Below are 21,301 nucleotides of genomic sequence, written 5' to 3'. Positions count from 1 at the left end.
AATCATTCGACTGTCCGGAAGATCATCTACAAGTGGAGAAGATGCCAAACAACTGCCAACTTGTTCAGGCCAGGCCACCCCAGCAAATTCAGCGTGAAAGGAGACCACAAGATGCTGAAAGAAGTCTCGAAGAACCCCAGAATGTCATCAGGTGACCTACAGGTAGCTCTTGCCACTGTTGATGTCAAAGTGCACCAGTCTACCATTAGAAAGAGGCTGCACAAATTTGATCTACATGGGAGGTGTGCCAGGAGGAAACCTTTGCTGTCCAGAAAGAACATCAGGGCAAGACTAAAGTTTGCCAATGAACACCTAGGCAAAGACCAGCACTTCTGGAACAATGTGCTCTGGACAGGTGAGTCAAAGGTAGAGCTATTTGGCCACAGTGCCAGAAGACATGTTTGGCTAAAACCCAAGACAGCATTTGACCACAAGAACCTGATACCAACTGTGAAGTATGGTGGTGGAAATAAAATGGTTTGGGGCAGCTTTGCTGCATCAGGGCCTGGGCAGCTCACCATCATAGAATCCACGATGAATTCTTCATTGTACCAGAGGGTGCTTGAGGATAATGTGAGGCCATCTGTCGGAATGTTGAAGCTCAACCGAAGCTGGACCTTGCAACATGACAATGACCCTTAAGCATACCAGTAAATCCACCAAGGAATGGCTGAAAAGAAAGAAATGGAAGGTTCTGGAATGGCCAAGTCAAAGCACAGATCTAAATCCCACGAGATGTTGTGGGGGGATTTGAAACGAGCTGTGCATGCAAGAAACCCCTCTAACATCGCACAGCTGAAAGAATTCTGCATGGAGGAGTGGGCAAAAATTTCTCCCAGTCGATTTAAGAGACTGGTAGACAGTTATAAGAAACGCCGACTTGAGGTTGTTTCTGCCAAAGGGGGCAAAACCACCTATTAGAGCCAAGGGTGTACTTACTTTTTCCACCTGTGGAATTTGCATTTATGTTTGTTTAAATTATACAATGGACTACAAAATGTAAATGTTTCATGATATTTGTAATATTATATCACCTTTATCTATCAATATTGTTGAAATGAAGATCGAATAGCTGTATGTTGAAATATGTTGAAAAAGTCAAAACTTTACATGGGGTGTACTTACTTTTTCACGTGACTATATAAATTATTCGAGGATCAGTTGGACATCCATGTAAACTTTCGGATTCACCGGCTGGAAATGATGAGATTCCGGCAGCAAAAAGGAGAGTCAATTGAAAATTCCGTCAACTGATGCCGACGGAAGGGAAGGTTGTGCAATTTCTCGGAAGCAGAACTCTCGGAACGGATTATTGAGTTAATTGTTGCGAGCACACCACATGATACTTTTCAAAAGCATCTGCTCGACCAGGAGGTTGGGTATGACCTGGACCTGGTTTTAAGTGAGGGACGCAAGTACGAAGCAAAGGTAATCGGAAAGCAGGCCATCCAGAAGATGGAAGGGCCTTCATAGTCTGTGAATGCCATGACACATGGACAAAAGTGCAAAAGGTGTGGACTATCACATCCACCACGGAACTGCCCAGCATACAATGATTATTGTAAGTATTGTGGTGAACTGGGATACTGGGCCCGTTGTTGTGAAAATCCCAAACGAAGCACGAGATATGCTGATGGATACGAGTGGTGCCGCCGTCCTGCCAGGAGTGGAAGAGCCCGTCGCGTCAGCAGAAGCAAGTTGAGAGGTATGCTTCGGGGAAGTAACAATAATGGGACCTCGGTGAATGAAGTGTCGGGGTATTTCACTGAATGCGATGATGACAGTTACGAAAGTGACACTGACACATATGAACACACCAAGCCGTTTTACGTGATCAGGGCTGTGTATGAAGGAGACGAGGGATGAAATGTACACATTGTTGAACATTGTATGCCCTGACATGAAAGGTGTATACAAACTGCAGTTGGAAGTGGATACAGGTGCGTCAGGGAATACTTTGCCAACGCGTATTGTGAAGTATATGTGTGGAAACAAATGGATGTCAAAACTGACTTTTGACAACAGGACCAAACAACAGGACCAAGTTCACTGCTTACAATGGCAATGAGATCAAGTGTCACGGAATCCTCAAGGTCTTGTGTCGATATAAAGACTCAGATTGGTTCAAGTGCAGGTTATATGTAGTTGAAGTACCTGGACCTGCAGGACTTGGACTACCAGCGTGTCAACGGCTCAACATCGTCACCATAAACAGCATTGCTGGACAATGGAAGACATTGCTGAAGGCTGCACCTCCAGCATCAATGATTCCGAAACCAATGCGCCACAATGAACAGCCCGACAAGGTGAGTTCCGTGGATGATTTGAAAAGGCTGTTCCCGGACAGGTTTGACTGCATTGGGAATTTTAAAGGAAAAGTGAGGTTTCATCTAAAGCAGTGGTTCTTAGCCTTTTTAAAGGCACCGAACCCGAACGAAACCCACCGAACACTCGCGGAACCCCTCAAATTTGACCAAAAAAATTAAGAAGAATTGCATCTTAATGCGTTTTCTGTTCTTCTTTTCGGGAGGCGATCTGGGAAATGCGTGGTTTTGTTTTGGCAAGGGCCACCCTCAAATCATTTTTGCATGCAAGCCTGCTCCTTTTTTTTGTTTTAATGTCGATCAGTTTCGAAAACGCATGCTCGCAGAGATACGTTGTAACGAACGGCGTGAGGATCTCAAGGGCAATTTTAGCGATGTGAGGATACCCTTCCATTTGGCGGCACCAAAACGTTGAGAGCGTTGTTGTGCCGAAGAGTTGTTGTTGACTTTGGCTCTGCTGAAGTTCGATGAGGTCGTTGAGGTATTGGTCGTTGACATCTGCCGTTGCAACGTCAAAAGTAAACGGCTGCCGCACCCATGCTGGGTATTGCTTTTGGTCGGAGGAAGTAGCCGTCGAATGACTTTCCCAGCTCATCCAAGTGCGTGGCAATCGCTTGCTTCAGCTCCCCCGGTACAGCAGTGCCTCCAACTTCAGACTCATCTTCGATTCCGCTCACGCACTCGTCCAGTAGCGAAAAATTCGCGAAGTTGTCGTTCTCTGTTCGCCACCTCCACAACGGTAACTTCTTTCGGAAAGCGCTCAGCTTTTCTTCAGATTCGATGACATTCACTCCACCGCCCTGCATCTGGCAATTGAGATGATTGAGTGCGTCGAAGATGTCAGCCAAGTACGCCAAGGCGAGGATGAACTCTGACTCTTGGAAGTGCGTTGCATGGCAATGCTGGTGTTCTTGCAAAAACAGGGCTAATTCTACACGCAAGGCAAAAACACGGCGCACTACCTTCCCTCGTGATAACCATCGAACATTAGAGTGGTAGAGAAGGACCTCAAATTCAGAGCCGATTTCATTGCACAGCTCTTTGAAGATGCGATATTCAGAGCACGGCTTCACACGTAATTCACAGTTTCAACGATGATTTTCAGAACATTGGCCAGTTTTGGAGGCAGGATTTTTGATGCCAGCGCGTGTCTGTGCAGGACGCAGTGCGTGACGATGATGTGTGGTGCATCGGCCTTCACCATCCCTCCAAGACCGGAGTTGCATCCCAGCATGGCTGGAGCTTCATCCGAGCAAACTGCAGACACCATGTTCCACGAGAGACCGTTGCTTCTGAAGAAGTCGTCCTCAAGCTTCTTCACATCAGCTGCCTTCGTCGTTGTTGTGAGAGGCTTGCAGAACAGAAAGTCTTCCTTGATCTCGTCTCCTTTGACATAACGCACAAATAAGATGAGCTGGCTCAAATTCGAAACGTCGGTGGTCTCGTCGAGTTGAAGGCTGAATTTCGTCAGGCTCACGACTAAATCTGCAACTACCTGGGCGAGGATGTCGTCGCCATAGATATATATATATAGATTGGCAGTTGCCGGCCAATCGCAAGCGGCCGAGCGTGATTTGCGTCCGCCATCTTGCCACAGGATAACTGGGCGTTGTCATCAATCTGCGCTGCTGGTAGCCAGTGGTAGGTGCCACGTCTTGATGAAGTCCGACGTCGGCCAGGCTTCAAATATCACAATGTGCTTTAGGCCTTTGCTGTAATTCTATTTTGAAAGGAGTGGGAAGTCAGAAGATGTTTGGAGACTCTTGTAATGGGCTCGAGAGAGGAAAAGGAAGACGTGACTGGCACTGACAGCTCTTGTTTCAGGATTCGCGATGGTACTCTATATCAGCCTGTGGATATGGCCTGTTGTTTGTTCAGCGATTTGTTGACCATTCAACAAGGATAAATGCAAAGTCATGCATATATTGGTCCTGGCAACAAACATATCGACAACATGGAAGATAAAGAATTGAGCGAAACATCACCAGAAAATGAATCTTGGTGTACGGATTAATATAATGATCTCAAACCCAGACTGCAATGCTCCAAAGCCACAGCTGAAGCCATTTTGGGACTAATAAACAGACCATTTAAATACATGGACAAGGATTAATTCATCATATTGTACAATACAGTACCTTATACTGAGCGAGGGGTCTGGGACTATTTGCCCCAGTGTGAGAACAATATGGTCACATATTAATTATTGTAACAGTGTCAAGGCGTTCATTGTTTGACTTGCTATTTGCAGGAGTTGAAGGTTGTCACTCACAAGCACAATGTGGATCTGTCATCATTGAATTTAACTGCTTTCTTTAACATTTGTACTTGTCCACTTTTGCGTTGAAAATAGCAATAAATATATAGGCTTACATTATATGCACCACACTTTCCTTGCGGTTTGAACTCTGCCTCACAGCAACAGCAGACCAGCACATCACACTAGTTAACGACGGTGCAATCTTCGCAACACCAACGAAAACTGCTCTCCCAAGCAAAGTTGAAGGGATATGAACAGAAAACTTACGCAGACACCCACACAAAATACCAGCAGCTGTGGCCAAATCTCTGCCAAGCATTTGTTGGTTTCCTGTGCAAATATTAACGGAGAAATATTTGTTTGAATTAAAGATGCCACTATCATTGCGCAATTTTAATAAAAAGAATCAAAGATTGTTACATGTAATATATTCATGGATATACACAGAGCTAAGAAATAAAACCACATCACACGTTAACAACATTTTAATAAAACACAAATACACGGGTTAGTGATACTAGGGCATGCCCGTACTATATATATATCTAAAATTATATCCCCCCCCTCTATTTACATGAAATGGTTTGGTCCATTCGCAAAGCCAAAGCGACGGCTTGCGAGTACGGTGACAATCCCCCCCCTCTATTTACATGAAATGGTTTGGTCCATTCGCAAAGCCAAAGCGAACGGCTTGCGAGTACGGTGACAATCCCCCCCCTCTATTTACATGAAATGGTTTGGTCCATTCGCAAAGCCAAAGCGAACGGCTTGCGGAGTTTGGTAAATAAATCGCCATAGCTCGGTAACTACTTCTCCGATTAATATGAAACCTTGAAAAGGCACATCCTCGGGTCCCCAGCAATATACCTGGCAAGTTTCAAGTATATCGGACCCGTGGTTGTCGAGAAACAGCGGTCACAGACAAACGACACACACACATACACACACACATACACACAGAGATTACTGGAATTATAGATAGATCACACATGTACATATGTACACTGAGTGTGTGTACAGTAACTGTACACTGGGTATGCCTGTCAATCACTGGCCTTTGAACAGCACCAGCTTGATTGACTCGTGTCTTATTGACATCCCCATTCGCCTAACATTGTAGGTCTTTGCAATGTGGTGCTGCCTCAGGTCATAATAAGCATTGGTGAGAATACCTATCAGGTCGTACAGGTGATTATCTATGCCATATTGGGTTTCAATGATATGATTGCCCATATCAAAGAGTTCTTCTGAAGCTGTCATTTCCTTCACACATAGTAGAACCTGCTGAAATGTACAGAGTTTGACTGTGTGCACATCCATAAGGCTCTGGATGGCCTTCTCAGCAGTGTGCAAGACCTTCACCACACCTGGTGATGGGATCATAAGACCACCATTGTTCTTCAGCCTGAGCAGGTGGTAGGACTGAGAATAATCCTGAGGCATCGAATCGGAGAACAAAGCAAGTCTGCAAGTGTTGCATTGCACAGCTTTGCACACATGCCTGACTATCCATCCGGCAATGTATGTGATGCTGTTGTCCAGTAGACATTTGTTCTGTGGTGGTATCCAGTTTGCATAGTCATGCTCAGCCATCACACACACACAACACTGTCAAAGTTGTCACAGTCATCCAACTGGCTTGTAGTAGCCATGTCAAAGTTGTCACAGTCATCCGACTGGCTTGTAGTAGCCATGCAGAGTGTGCCATCTTGAGCACGAACATTTCCAGTTTTGGTTGGCTCAATTCCGCAATGAACAGACAGCTTCCGGTATATAGACTTGAACTGCTGGAAATTGGGATTGTTGTTCCAGCCCCCTGAAACAGAATGTTTGCCTTCATGAGAGAAACATGTCCTTTTAATTCAAAAGTACAGTACTTAAATAATTTCATACAACAACAGATATGATTAAGTAAAAAGCAATGAGTGTATCTATTGTTGGCGTGAAACTCTGGAACAAGCTCGATGTAAAATTACGACAACTCACCACTGACAAAATATTGTACAAGTTTGTGTTTACTGTCCCGAAATAAATTATATACATAGAGTACAGTACTTAAATTAAATCCTATATTAGCTATTAAACTTATGAAAGAGAAATGCATGTAACTTGCCTGCTCTGCGCACTGAGTTGAAGAATAGTTCCAGATGATCTTGTGACAGTTTGTATGTCAGTACATATGCTTGTTCCTGTAGCAGCAGTGGCACAAGACGCTTCAAGCTCTCAATGCAAACTATGAAACCTGTAATGGCAGTGTGTCTGCAAAACAACAAGTAACAATAAGTATCCTAACTAACCGGAATGAACTTATATCTGATGCATAGGAGAGGGAGGTGGGGGAGAAACTGGCAGAGGTCAAGGAGGGGGTGGGGCAGGAACCAGAGGAGGAAGAAGTTATCAGGATTACACAAACCTTCTAGTTTTGTGGATGAATTCTCCTTCTATTGTCTTCAGCGACTGCAAATACGTCGGCGCAGAATCCATGTACGTCATCGTGTGTCCAATACTGGAGGGGCTGAGAGCCGACTTGAACCCATGCATATAGGCATTTCTCACATTCATGATGTCGAACAGTTTATCGATCACCTGAAAATAGTCAGTCAAGAATGTGACCAGAGTAAAGAGTATGTTTATATTGGCCATTGGGCCTACAATAAGCCTCAAGTTACCTCTGCATTATGGCGTAATATTACAATTGGTATTTCAATCATACTGAAAAATAGCAAACAAAGCTGCACTTGTAGAACTTTTTTGGGTCTGATTTGAAACCAAATTGGACATAAATTCACAACTATAAGCATACCTGAATGAATTCAACGGTGGCAGATACACCCTGGAAATTGGCATGGCCTTCTAGCTCCATTGAACGTAGTGCTGTTGCAACGGAGTTGCTCAACAACTGTGCAGCAAGACTAACTTTCATCTTCTGTTTCATGAAGTTCGTGTGCCTGAACGACAATCGATTTCCCAATCGCAATCCAGTATCATCCTGAAGTTTTTGTAGATCCAAAATGAAGCGCCAATCAATACGTCCTTTGTCAGACATTATGACACCGTATGCTTGGAACATATTTCCCATTAACTTCAGCATATGGCATGGATCCATTATGACAAAAATCTCCTGGTTAGTATCAGGGTGCTTAAACGATGGCTTGCAGTCGAGTGCACTCAAGCTACAGCCAAGATCTCTGCACATCCCGAGGTTGGAAGCATGTCCATCCAACGTCAGTGTCCTCACATGGATGCCAATCCCATGCAAGGACGCGATACACTGTAAAAGCAGTTGCTTCTGAGTGGCAGCTCTTAAAGTGTTTGTCAAGAAATAGGCCACAGGAGCTTTCCAATGGCCTCGTAGGCCAACGACCATGAAGACGAGGGCTTCTTTTGCCTCATTGGTGCTCTCCGAGTCATCTCCTAGATCAACAAATCCAAGCATCTTCTTTTCCTTTGGATCATAAACAATCTGTTTCCTAATGGCCATGGCGTCTATCATGAGAGCAACATTCTTGTATGTCTCGGGATCATTTGCACATTTTTCCTTGAGGCACATAATCATCGAAGAATTGATTCCTGCGGTGCAATCCACATTAGAGAGCCACCTAGAAAAAATTATGGAACTTAAATAATCAATTTGACTATTGTGATCATTATTAACAACTACTTAATGAGTTCAAAATGTAGTTGACACATGTCAAACAAATTAAATATAATACATCCATGTTTGTGACAACTTACATTCTCAGTGTCCTGGTTGAAGGCATATTAAGTTTGCTGCGACGGTACTCGTATGCCTCAGGTCCGTACAGATGTAAGGTCAGAGAAAACCTTTCTGTTCTGCTGTGTATGCCTCACTTCCCTTTGGTTTTTCAAATAGATCCATGGGAAAGTCTGAAACGAAATATATAACATAAAACATTGCTCATGTATGAAAATCTTTTAGAAAGTAATGTTTAGACCAAAAGTATGGTTATTGAACACAAAGTGATGTAGTTGTACCGATAATCAGATTATCAGAATGATATTTGTTGTTTGACAGAATGAACTTCATTCAGATGCCAGTGGCATATATATCTACATAATGTAACCAATACGATGAATAAGTCCTACCACGGTACGCCTGGAGCTTTTCTTCTAGTTCTGCTGTCATGAGGTTGTGTTCCTTCAACTCATCCTCTATGGATGATAACGTGCTCTTACATCTTTTCTCTCTGGCCTTTGTGTTTTTCAGCTGCAGCTCTAAGTCAGCCACTCGATCCTCTGTCCTCCTCAACTTGACTTTTCCCACAGCTTCGTCGGGCGCTGCATAGCTATGGAACTACATCACAGCACAAATAATATGCATGAGCAGAATATCACCAGACAAATATGCCCCCAAAAAAAGATGATTTTTCACTAGGACTATGTAAATTACCTGTAGTACGTGACTAATTTTTATATAAAAATCAATCAATGCTAGCATTTTAAGCTACTAATTCCAATATACATACATCAGGTATACTTGAATGTACATGTCCACTGTCAAGGCTTTTAGTATTGGATTCATGCATGTGAGCCTGATGGTCGTCCTGGCGCTCCTCCAATGCCCTCTTTGAAGTTTGCGTTTGACGTTTCTTCTCATGCTGAAAAGCAAACATCAGCCACATATTGTCAATGTAAAGTATACCACAGAATAAAACATGCAGTTACTTTATCTGTCTTAAAGTTAGAGTCAAAAAAGAGTCCGCCGCCGCGTACTATTACATATAGTTCCCACACATTTTACACACTGTCCAAATATTAAAGTATGAAGGTTTTAGTTCGTTTAGAAAAGATCACAAACAACACAAACATACTTTTTGCAAGTGCTCTGGTAAGTCAAACTTTGATGGGACTGCATCATGACGTAGTCTTTTGGTTTGGCCTGTAAGATCGAAGTCCACAGGTAAAAAGTGTTGGCTGCACACGACATCCCAGGGCTTTGGCTTCCACCCCTCTACCCGTTTCATCTGAATACACCATTTCCTTCTTCTTTCTTCATGCCCTTCACTGGTGGGGAAGCTGAAAATAAGATCGCTAATTGTTTAAATTCAATCTGATTGAGCTGCATGGAAAGCAGACCTCAAACCTGCAGATTTTATTAGGTCTACTACCCTGTAAACACAAATAAGAGATATACATGTCATATATTTAGAAGAGATATTGTGGTATTCAACTTAAAGGTGAAATGTCAGACCATTCCCCTTCCTCTGTATATTTCGGCATCTTGCATGTGCACACTGCCTGGGCATCTTAACTGTAGCCTAGGCTACTCCCTCCTATATTTGAAGAAAGAACAAGCACAATGTAAAAGTTAATGCTTATATTTATAATGCTTATATAAATATAATAGGCCTACCTTTGACTGCTTGGCAATAATATTGAATACAGGATAAGTCAACCCCTTGGTGTTGAAGATCTCGGTCGAGAATTCTAACCCCATGAGAATTCCTGAACATGGCCAAGTTTCCTCATGAGTCATGGATAGTCCCAAATGTGCTCCAGAATCTCCTATCTTTATTCAATGATTTATGAGAGCTGCATTTTGGAGGTACATGTACCTCATGGACAGAACATTTAAGAGAATTAACATTCTACTATGAACCAGTGTTAGTGTAGACAGGCAGACGATGCGTTAAATATCACCAAAGTTACAACATTATCAGAGTCTGGCAACTGAATGTGTTTTAATCCAATGTACGACACTAACCTGATACTTTGTTCGCCAGTTGTAGTCAATTTAATCAACAATAACTTGCAAATGACGATGACGCGAGTGCATTCCACAGATGGCAACTTGAAAGCTTTCCTGTGGCAAGATGGCGGCCGGAAATCTCGCCCTGTCGTGACCCACTGCCAATCTATATATATATATATTGTTGTGGATATGAGGACTGCATATATTTTTTTTTATTGTGTGCTGTATGATTATTATTATTGTTGTTGTGCTGTGCCTCCTGCCTCCGGAGCTGTGTAAGATCAAAAGGGCGTCCCATAGTCCACAAGCATACACGTCAGCCAATCATAGGATATTCATGTTCGATAGTTATATCTTATTCTGTGTTTTAAGATAAGGCTGTGTCTCCCATTAATTGAAATACTCCATTGCACCAGTGAAAGAGAATAGATCCCCTTCCATTCCCATCCCCAAAAATCCCCATTTCCTTCACATCCCCCCTTTCGTGATTGCCGACCCTCGATTGCCATATTACATCCCCTCTCGTCATTGCTGAGCCTCGATTCCCAATCACCTCCCCTCCAATAACCGCCATTGACCACGAGGCTCGAGTCAGGGAAGAAAGGCGTGTCTCCACCTCGTCAGAGGAGGGGAGGGGCGCGCCCGCCCGTCGTCGTCCGGGGCGGAGCCCGAGGGTCGCGCGACCAACCAGGGCCGCGGTGAGTGACCCGGTAGGTGTGCCCTCGGAGTCGGCGGCTTGATTTCGCTGGAGGTGATAAAAGCGACTGTAAGGGACTGCTTTATGAGAGAGAGGCCTTGGAGATGAGCATGAGATGAGAAGAGAAGAGAAGAAGAAAGAGAGTTGCAAGGAGTTGGTCACAGTCGGTTGCCAGAGAGAGAAGTCGGTGGTGAGGAGTGAGAGAAGCAAGAAAGAGTTGAGGGTTGAGGGACCAGACCAGTGAGACAAGTCCTGGGAACGCAGCGGACGGAGGCCGCCGCAGCCGCGACACCCGACCGCCAAAGGGGGCCTGAACGGCGGTTCGGAGCAGGGCCGAAACGGAACGGCGGCTGCTGAACGCGCCGGTTGTGCTGCAAGACCCCCCCTTGGACCTTTCCTCTCCCGCCAGCCATCCACCTTCTGCCATCCCTGGCATTCCCCGTGTGAGTCGTCTTTGTTTGTTCTGTCCTGGGTAATAAGTTAAGTCTGTAGATAAGCTAAATTTGCACTGTGTCACATGCGTCTTGTACTTGTAAATAAACTGAATTGCTTTTTGTTGCTTGTGTGTAAATAGTAGGAATAAATTTAGTAGTATTTCCAACCTGTTTGTCTTCATTTTCCTCTTTGCATTGCGTCGTTTTCGTCTTTTCCCTCATTGAGCAGCTGGGGTGCGATACGGCCAAAGTCTGGGTGAATCGGGTGAGTTTTGTTAGGTCGCGGTTCTAAACCACCGCTCGGTCTATAACATCTAACCGCGATCTATAACAATTGGTTGTCAGGAGTTGGATTCGAACCTGGGACTAAATTTATTTAGCCCAAATTTTGGACACCAATTGTGTTAGTACTATAACAATTGGTGTCGGGGAGTGAGATCGACCCGGAGCGCGCTTCACGCGCTCAAAATTATAAAATACCGAAATTTGTTTTTTTTTAAAGCAAAACTCGAATTTTGAAATCGCGCCATGGCTGTTCAAGGCGACGGGATGCCGGTGGGAGAGATAGAGGGGTTAGAAGTAACCCAGGACTTCGGGGAAGAAAGGGAGGAGGAAAATGGCAATGTGGTTGCGGGAATTTCAGGTGCACAAAATGGCGCTCTAGCGCACGTGATTACAGCGGCGCCACATTTAGCCACGCCCATGGTCGCGGTAGGCGAACCGGAGATGCCAATGGATTTGAACCTTTTTTTTATACAAATGAAGGCCCTTATGGCCCAGAATAGTGAGCAATTGGGGGTAATGGGGAACCGGATGGATGCTCAGAGTGAGCAATTGGGGGTAATGGGGAACCAATTGGGGGTAATGGGGAACCGGATGGATGCTCAGGGTGAGCGATTGGAGGGCAAGATGGGGGTAATGAGGGACGAAGCGAGGGGTACTGGTGAGAAGGTAGACAAAAATTTTGAGGGGTTAGACAATGGGATAAAAGAGATGAGACATGGGTTAGAGGGGGTAGAAAATAGAATGGCTGCCCAGGAGAATCAGATAGAGGGAGTGAAAAATGGGTTAATGGGGTTAGAAAATAGGATGGAGGACAAATTGCGGGAAATAGGGGAACAATCCGCCCGGGAAATCGAACAGATGGGGAACCAGATGGAGGAAATACGACGAGGGGTGAGTGAGGAGGTCTCGGGGCTGCGCGAGGAGGTAAAGCGAGGCGAAAAGCGTATAGAGAAAGAGGTGAGAAATAATACGGCAAAGTTACAGGGGGGAATAGAAGATCTGACGGAGGAGGTGGAGCAGCTGACAGAGGGACAAACTAAGTTAGTGGAGCAGGTTCAAAAGAACACTGCGGTACTAGGAGGGTTAAAGGCGACACAAAAAGAAATTAAAAACGAATTAATAGCGACGCAGAGGCAATGTCAGATGGTACGAGAGGAACTGACAATGAGGGTGGAGGAGGTGACAGAGATAATGGAGACAAAGGACCGGCAGGTGAGGATGCACATAGAGACGGTCACGGTAGCCTTAGAGGACGAACTTGAGGGGACGCACCGAGAAATAAAAGAGGTTAAACAAAAACTAGAGGAAGTGGGAGAAGAGGTGAGTGAAATTAAGAAGGGACGGACAGAAACTAAGAGGGAGATAAAGGAGGAGGTAATGGAATATGTACAAGGTCTGTGTTCAAATCATGATGTGATGCTCACTAACCAAATAAAAAGTTTGCAGGTGGCAGAGGAGGTGCGACGAGGTACGGAGGTGAGTGGCAATGTACATGATGTGAGGGGAGATTCAGTCGGCTTGGGGATTGGTTTGGATCCGGGTGTTCGTGAAAGGCCGTTGGTGAGGTGTGTGACAGGACAGGTGTGCGAAAAAAGAGGTGTGCGAGAATGTCCGACCATGGGGTGTGTGAGGAAAAAGTGCACGCCGAGGAGTGAGTGTGCCGTCAGGAGTGAGCCGGTCGAAGCGCGTGTGCGAGGGAGCACAGGGAAGCGCGGTGTGGTGAGTGTTACGGAGGAAGTAACGAAAAAGTGTGCGCGGGAGGATGCGCGAGAAAGGTGTGTAACGGACGGGTGCATGGGGAAAGCGCATGCTGTCAAGAGTAAGGGTGAGTGCGCGACCGAGAGTGGAGGTGAGAGTAGTGAGAGTGAAACGGAGCGTGAGTTGGTTGTGGCAGGTGAGCGAGGATGTACACCTGGAATAGAAGGATGCACACCTGGAATGGTAGAGCGTGAGTGGGAATGCACGCTGGAATTGGTAGTGAGACACGTGGTTGGGTGTGCGGGTGAGAGCACACCTGTGATTGTCACAAAGGAGGTGACCGAGGAGGGGGCGCGAAGCGGTGTATTGGTGAGGTGTGCGAGCAACGAATGTGTGCCAAAGTGTTCGGTGGTCAGGTGTGTGACCAAGTCGGTGAGCGGAATGAGTGTACCGAGGTGTGAAAGAAAAGGTACGAGGAGAATGGGAACGGCTGCATGTATGAGCAAGAAAGAGGTAGCGTATGCATGTAGGCCTGCAGGTGAAGCGTCGACGGTAACCGGGTTAAAGGTTAGGTCGACTTTTAGCCGGATCGGGCCCTCGGTGCGTGCCGGGCTTCGCGTGCCGCGAGAACCAGCGGAGATCCGAGCCACGGCGGGTTCGAAAGGACCGCCGTGCGCGATCCACGCTGGGCCTCGCGTGGAGCGGCCGCGTCCGGGCTCCACAAGGCGGAGCGGGCAGCTCGATAGGAAGGGTCGTCATGGCGACCACTTTCTATTGAGACGTGCCGGCAGGTCGAGATCGGGACATTGGATGGCTCCACGCCGAAGTGGTGCATGGGATCTCGGCCCGGGTAAGCCTCCGTCCCTGCCCCGAATGCGGGACGTATCCAGCCGCTGGCACAAAACGACCCGCGTTCATTGCTCGGCTGTACGAAGCCGGGCTGTAGATGTGAATTGGCGCACCGAGAGGATGTAATAAGTAGACGGGTGATGGTGATAGTGATAGTGATTTAAAACGAAATTTAGAAAAGTGAATGGAATTGGCAGTAAATGGAAAATTTTTGAATTGTTGGATTTGGACGAGCGAAATTGGTAGTGAGAGACCCCCGATGTGGTGGGATGGCAAATCCACCATCCCTCACAGGTGGGGGCAAAGGAGCACTAGATTATGGGGTGTATGGCAGTGAAAACTAGCCCGGGTGGGTTAGGATATGGTGTGTAGGGATCTAGCGAAGATTGACATTAGGTAACGTTAAGTTTAGTTAGTGACTGATACCTGTAGTGGGGACGCAGGTAGATTAGTATGGATGATAATGACGTGGGAGCGCAATAGTTTAAAGGGACGACTGGGAAGCGCAAGTTTCAGAGGGGAGAAGTTAGCTGAGATGATGCCGTGTGTGTGAGGATTGAACAGGTGAGAATGGAACAGGTGTGATTGCACAGGTGTGCAACTGAACAGGTGTGTGGAGCAGTGTATGAATGAGTGATGGTGATGTGTGTTGCGTTGACCAACTGGTCCAGAAAGAGGAGGAGGGTGCAGGTGGCACCAGGTGAGATTGCACAGGTGTGCAACGACAGGTGAATGAAAGACAGGTGTATGGAATAAATGGTATGGAGTATTGGAATGGATGGTCGTGGAGTGAGTATGGTGGAAATTGTGGAGTGGAGTGGATGGTGCGAAGGTGTGAATGGGGGAAGAGTGGACCCCCATCACGGATACCCGGGGCGGGTAGTGTAAGTGTTAGGTAGAGGGTACAGGTAAATTGTGGTTGGATATTGGCATCTGTGGTGCGGGTGAAAGAATGGTCTGTGGATGGGTGCATTAGTGTTGTGGAAATGGCTGGGCGTGTAGCCTGTTAGTGTGTGTAGTTGTTTGAGCACTCCACCACTGTGAGGATGTCGGCCAGGTGAGGCCGCAGGTGGGCTCTGGGAGCCGGTAGTAGTTGTTGTGGATGGGGCCCGAGGATCCGGAGGACGGACCCGGGTAGCCCAGTGCCAGAGGGCACCATGGGGTGACAGAGCCAGGAGAGGGGCTGCCCCCAGTTAGATAGGTTAGGGTGAGGAGCTAGGTAAGCTCGGGTGGCAACTACAGTGGTGGAGGTGTGCAGGTGGGTAGACCTGTTGGGAGAGCTACACGTCGCGGCCCAGAAATTGTGCGAGGGCACCGGGAGATGAATCGGGGGAGTGAGACCCCAAATTGAAAAGCACCACAGTTTGGCCAATGGGAATTGGTTTTTAGAACCCATAGTGTAAGAGGGCCAATGGTTTGGCCGGAGAAAGACCCCAGGTAGTGTAAAGTGTGTTAAAGTCATTTAGAGGATAGTTAGGATGAAGGATCTCCTCGCACCATCTGCACCCACTCACCGGAGGTGACAGGTAACTCCACACCATGCCATGTTTTATTATTTTTTATTGTGCAAATGTTTGGAATGTGAGACGCATCATGACGTGGGTGTGACATTGTGCTTTGATGTTCCATCTCTGCCTCCTTATGAGGATTGATGATGAATTGATGATGGCAAATTTTTGAAGTAGAGGGATTGTGGAGACGAATTTGATATAGGGGAAATATGGGGAAGACGTGACAGTAGTGACGAATTGGTAATGTGTAGGTTTTGTACATATGGGGTAAGGGCAAGGGTGGGCTAGGTAACAGGGGGGTGACGTACGGTAGGGACGAGCTTTCTCACTTCGCCCTCCGTACGCATTTCGCCTTGCATTGCCTTTTTGATGTGTACCCTTGAGACCTTACCCCTCGCTCATCTGTCTTGTCCCCCCTTTTTGTCTCCCACATGAGGACCTGAGCGCCGTTGGGCGCCGAGGGGAGCGTGCGTGGGTCGGCCATTGTGCGCCCGAAATTCCCAGAACCAGCTGTCTGCATCGATGCACCACATTATGGACCACATGTCAGTGGCCGAGCACCACTTATGGACCCCATGGGTTGGGGCATGGCCCCTCTGCTGGAACCGGCCATGAGGGCCTGAAATCTTGCTGGCGGACCTTGGCCACAGGGCACCAATGCCCCACAGGTGAACCATACACATAGTCGGCCCTGTGGGCCATAAATAAAATAAATAAGAAGGACACATTGGGCACACTTTATTGAAAATAGGCCGCCAGTAAGCAAAGCAAAGAAAATGACAACAACTGGAAGAAATAATGATAACCAGCAGAGGGAGCCGAAGAGCAAGAGACACCTGCAGGGTTGGGGTTGTTGAATTTATTTTATTGATGAACAGTGGTGACTGCACTGATTGGTGCTTGAGGGTGTGTTGGTGCGTTATAGGTGCTTTCATGGTGCATTGATGCAGAGCAGACTGTCCTCCCCCCAGAAAGAACAATTACAGGTCCTGGGTTAGTTTTGTAAATAAAAGCAGAGTCATTGTAAATAATGCTCCCCACCGTCAGTGTTTAGTTTGAAGACCATTCCGCAATTCGGTTAACTGTGGGCGAATGTCTGTTAGGCAGGGTGCAATGGAGCAGCGGGACACATTTATTTATGTTTAAACTGTCGCACTCAGGGTCAGGTTAAAAATAGAGGGAACTACACCTACGTGTCACGCTAAAGCTAAAAGTTGTAGGCCCGGGACGTGCCTAAGAGGAGGAGAGTGCAGTGTTGTGGATATGAGGACTGCATATATTTTTTTTTATTGTGTGCTGTATGATTATTATTATTGTTGTTGTGCTGTGCCTCCTGCCTCCGGAGCTGTGTAAGATCAAAAGGGCGTCCCATAGTCCACAAGCATACACGTCAGCCAATCATAGGATATTCATGTTCGATAGTTATATCTTATTCTGTGTTTTAAGATAAGGCTGTGTCTCCCATTAATTGAAATACTCCATTGCACCAGTGAAAGAGAATAGATCCCCTTCCATTCCCATCCCCAAAAATCCCCATTTCCTTCACATCCCCCCTTTCGTGATTGCCGACCCTCGATTGCCATATTACATCCCCTCTCGTCATTGCTGAGCCTCGATTCCCAATCACCTCCCCTCCAATAACCGCCATTGACCACGAGGCTCGAGTCAGGGAAGAAAGGCGTGTCTCCACCTCGTCAGAGGAGGGGAGGGGCGCGCCCGCCCGTCGTCGTCCGGGGCGGAGCCCGAGGGTCGCGCGACCAACCAGGGCCGCGGTGAGTGACCCGGTAGGTGTGCCCTCGGAGTCGGCGGCTTGATTTCGCTGGAGGTGATAAAAGCGACTGTAAGGGACTGCTTTATGAGAGAGAGGCCTTGGAGATGAGCATGAGATGAGAAGAGAAGAGAAGAAGAAAGAGAGTTGCAAGGAGTTGGTCACAGTCGGTTGCCAGAGAGAGAAGTCGGTGGTGAGGAGTGAGAGAAGCAAGAAAGAGTTGAGGGTTGAGGGACCAGACCAGTGAGACAAGTCCTGGGAACGCAGCGGACGGAGGCCGCCGCAGCCGCGACACCCGACCGCCAAAGGGGGCCTGAACGGCGGTTCGGAGCAGGGCCGAAACGGAACGGCGGCTGCTGAACGCGCTGGTTGTGCTGCAAGACCCCCCCTTGGACCTTTCCTCTCCCGCCAGCCATCCACCTTCTGCCATCCCTGGCATTCCCCGTGTGAGTCGTCTTTGTTTGTTCTGTCCTGGGTAATAAGTTAAGTCTGTAGATAAGCTAAATTTGCACTGTGTCACATGCGTCTTGTACTTGTAAATAAACTGAATTGCTTTTTGTTGCTTGTGTGTAAATAGTAGGAATAAATTTAGTAGTATTTCCAACCTGTTTGTCTTCATTTTCCTCTTTGCATTGCGTCGTTTTCGTCTTTTCCCTCATTGAGCAGCTGGGGTGCGATACGGCCAAAGTCTGGGTGAATCGGGTGAGTTTTGTTAGGTCGCGGTTCTAAACCACCGCTCGGTCTATAACATCTAACCGCGATCTATAACAATATCTATGGTCGTCGCTCATGTCATCGATTCTGCATCTGATGGTGTCATTTGAGAGTGGAACGAGAGACAACTTGTTTTCAGCAGCTTTTCCCAGCATGATGTTGGCCATCTTCAAAGCGGCCGGTTTGATGAGTGTCTCGCCAACGGTGTGCGGTTTGCCCTGCTTTGCGATCAGGTACGCAACTTCATACGACGCGGTGAGGATCGGTTTGTCAATTGGAACGAAGCCGAGAGTGGGCAAGGTAGCACTTGCGTCGAATCGGACTCTCTTCAATTTGAATTCATCCAGCGTCGCATCTTTGTACTGCCCCTCGCCGTGCAGTTTTTTGAAGTGTTCCCGTAGTTTTGCTGGTGCTTGGCTGGAGTTGCTCAACTTGACATTGCAAAGCATGCATTGAGGACGCTGACTTCCGTCCCGTTCCGTCAAACACGTAAACCCGTACCGCACGTAATCCTCCGACCACTTCCTTTTTTTTGCTCGACATACTGAAAAAAATAAATAAATAAAAGTAACAAAGTGCGGTTTTTTGGAGATCTCGCGAGATCTCGGAGACGGTGGGAGGGATTTTCGAAGCTCCACATGGTCTCCACGTTTTTCGAAGTTAAGTCTGTTCACAATTGTATTTTGTCGAAACTGTATTTATCTTTCGGTGTGTGAAGTTATTGTGTGCAACTTTGGTTGTTTCTCGGTGTTTATCTTTCATAAATTGATCGTCTGTTTGCCGTGTCGTGTCTTGAGGCCTTGTACAGTGTGCACTGTACAACCTTGAGGCTTTGTTTTTCTCTCAGCGGTCCGTCGTTTGTGATCCAATAACTTTCGTTCTCTGTATTCCCAGGCTTTTCACCCATAGCCTACTTCCTTGTGTAAATCTCAACTCAAAAAAAAAAACAAAAAACATTTCCTTCTCTATTCTCATTCGTTTATTCATTCTTATTCGGTCTTTCGTTCTTCGACCACGTGTTTCTCCCCCATTTCCCCAGATAGTTTTCACTCATTAACCTTCAATGTTTACACTTTCCCCTCAAGTTATGTATTCCGTCATATTTTATAACACCTTTTTCTTCTTCTTCTTTAAAAGGCTGCTTTCGACTTGCTCACCAAATCAATTCATCCCAAAAAAAATATCCATCTCCTATAGTACCTTTTTTCTACATTCCCTAAACTCTCCTGCACTCCATCCTCCATCCAGCGTCCTTAAACGTATTTTTAACTCGAAGGTCACAAGAAACTCATTTTGCAATAAATGTTCGTTTCCCATAAATCGTACACTTTCAAAAATCCAATCTCACCCCTCCCCTCCAAATCTTCCCCATAACCCCTCCCCTCCAAATCTTCCCCATAACCCCTCCCCTCCAAATCTTCCCCATCACCCCTCCACTCCAAATCTTCCCCATCACCCATCCCTTTCAAATCTCCCCCCTTGCCCCCTCCCTCCTAAACTACCCCCTCACCCCTCCCCGCCAAGACGCCCCCTCGCCCCTCCCCTCCTAGACTCCTGCCTCACCCCTCCCCTCCAAATCTCCCCCATATCCCATCCCTTTCAAATCCCTCCCCTTGTCCCTTCCCTCCCAAACTCCCCCCTCACCCCTCCCCTTCAAATCTCCCCACCCTTATTGCTTCTCAATTTCCCCCCTCTCACTCCCCCTCCTCAAAGCGTCCTCCCCGCTTCTTCCCCCTTCAAACTCTCACCTCCATCTCCCCCAACCTTCTGCCTCGCTCTTCCCCCTCCTCAAATAACACCTCATTGTGGCTCACCCAATCACCATCAAACCTTTTGTCCGCCCCATCCTTCCCTTTCTCCGAGCTATTCTGAAATCTCTGACACACCTTCAACAGCTCTCCCTATCTCTTCCACCTCTTCCACATCTTACCCTACCCCTCCTCCCCCCTGTTCTGTATCTGATGCTCCCCCTTCCTCTTCATTAACGGTATGGACCTCAAACATCCGGGGCCTTCGTTCAAACTTAACTGATCTCTCCATACAGGTTGCTTCTGTCAAACCAGACGTGATCTGCTTAACAGAAACTTTCCTCCTTTATGATGTCTCTGATTCCATAGTATCTCTCCCGGGCTACTCCCTCCTCCGGTATGATAGACCTGAGCCTCGTCCTGGAGGCGGGGTTGCTATCTTTATCAAAAACTCTCTTCCTCACTCGCCCTGCACTGCACTCTCTCCACCTCACCCCCAGGAATACCTCTGGCTACGGCTTCCCCTTCGCTCCCACCTCTTGTTCATATGTGTGTTGTACCGTCCACCAAACAGTGATGACTCCATCTACATCTCGCTGTCTGATGATATGGACCAACTTCTATCTACTCATCCCAACTCTCTCTTCCTCATATGTGGTGATTTCAATTGTCACCATGCCAGTTGGCTGGGTGTGGGTACCTCTCTCACCAGCCATGGCTCTTTAGCAAAGGACTTCTGCGACTCACTGGGACTGACACAATCTGTCAATTTCCCGACCCGGATCTCAGTCAACGGAACATCTTCTCTTCTGGACTTGGTTATGACTAACTTCCCTGAAAATGTCTGCTGCTCTTCTGCTCCGATCGGATCATCTGATCATGTCCTTGTTATAGTGGACATCTCTCTGACCATCCTCAGGGAGCCTGCTCAGCGTCGACGAGTCTGGCATTTCACTCAGGCCAACTGGCACGGTCTTCAAGCAGCCATCAATCATCTGGACTGGTCTCCCATCTCTACCACCTCTGACATCAACTCATCCTGGGAATTCTTCCAAAGTAAATTGCTCTCTCTCATGCACAGATTTATCCCATCTCGTCTTCAGTTGTCATACCCTTCCTCCCGTCCATGGTACACGGAATCTTGTGGTGAGGCTGTTGCCCAGAAACAACTTGCCTTCGTCTCCTGGAAAGCAAATCCAACGGAAGGAAATCTCATTTCCTTTCACAAAGCCCGAAACAAGTGTGTGTCCACCCTCAGGAGAGCCAGGAAACAATATCTCTCCATTCTCAAGACCGAACT

At 46.9% G+C, this 21,301-nt stretch overlaps 1 protein-coding gene across 1 annotated transcript; it reads right to left on the bottom strand.

Moving 5' to 3' along the window:
• Positions 1-8,431: 8,431 nt before the first annotated feature.
• LOC137413702 (THAP domain-containing protein 6-like) lies at positions 8,432-10,438 on the bottom strand. The gene is made up of 4 exons (XM_078776240.1): positions 10,310-10,438; positions 9,417-9,621; positions 9,072-9,203; positions 8,432-8,899 (listed from the first exon to the last, which is right to left on the bottom strand). The coding sequence occupies exons 2-4, from the start codon at positions 9,567-9,569 to the stop codon at positions 8,633-8,635; spliced, it is 552 nt and encodes a 183-aa protein (XP_078632366.1). The 5' UTR covers positions 9,570-9,621; positions 10,310-10,438; the 3' UTR covers positions 8,432-8,632.
• Positions 10,439-21,301: the final 10,863 nt, after the last annotated feature.

This window comes from Myxine glutinosa, chromosome 4 (genome assembly GCF_964187855.1).
Source record: "Myxine glutinosa chromosome 4, kmMyxGlut1.1, whole genome shotgun sequence".
Taxonomy (NCBI): Eukaryota; Metazoa; Chordata; class Myxini; order Myxiniformes; family Myxinidae; genus Myxine; species Myxine glutinosa.
This window is presented reverse-complemented; position numbering and strand designations above follow the sequence as displayed.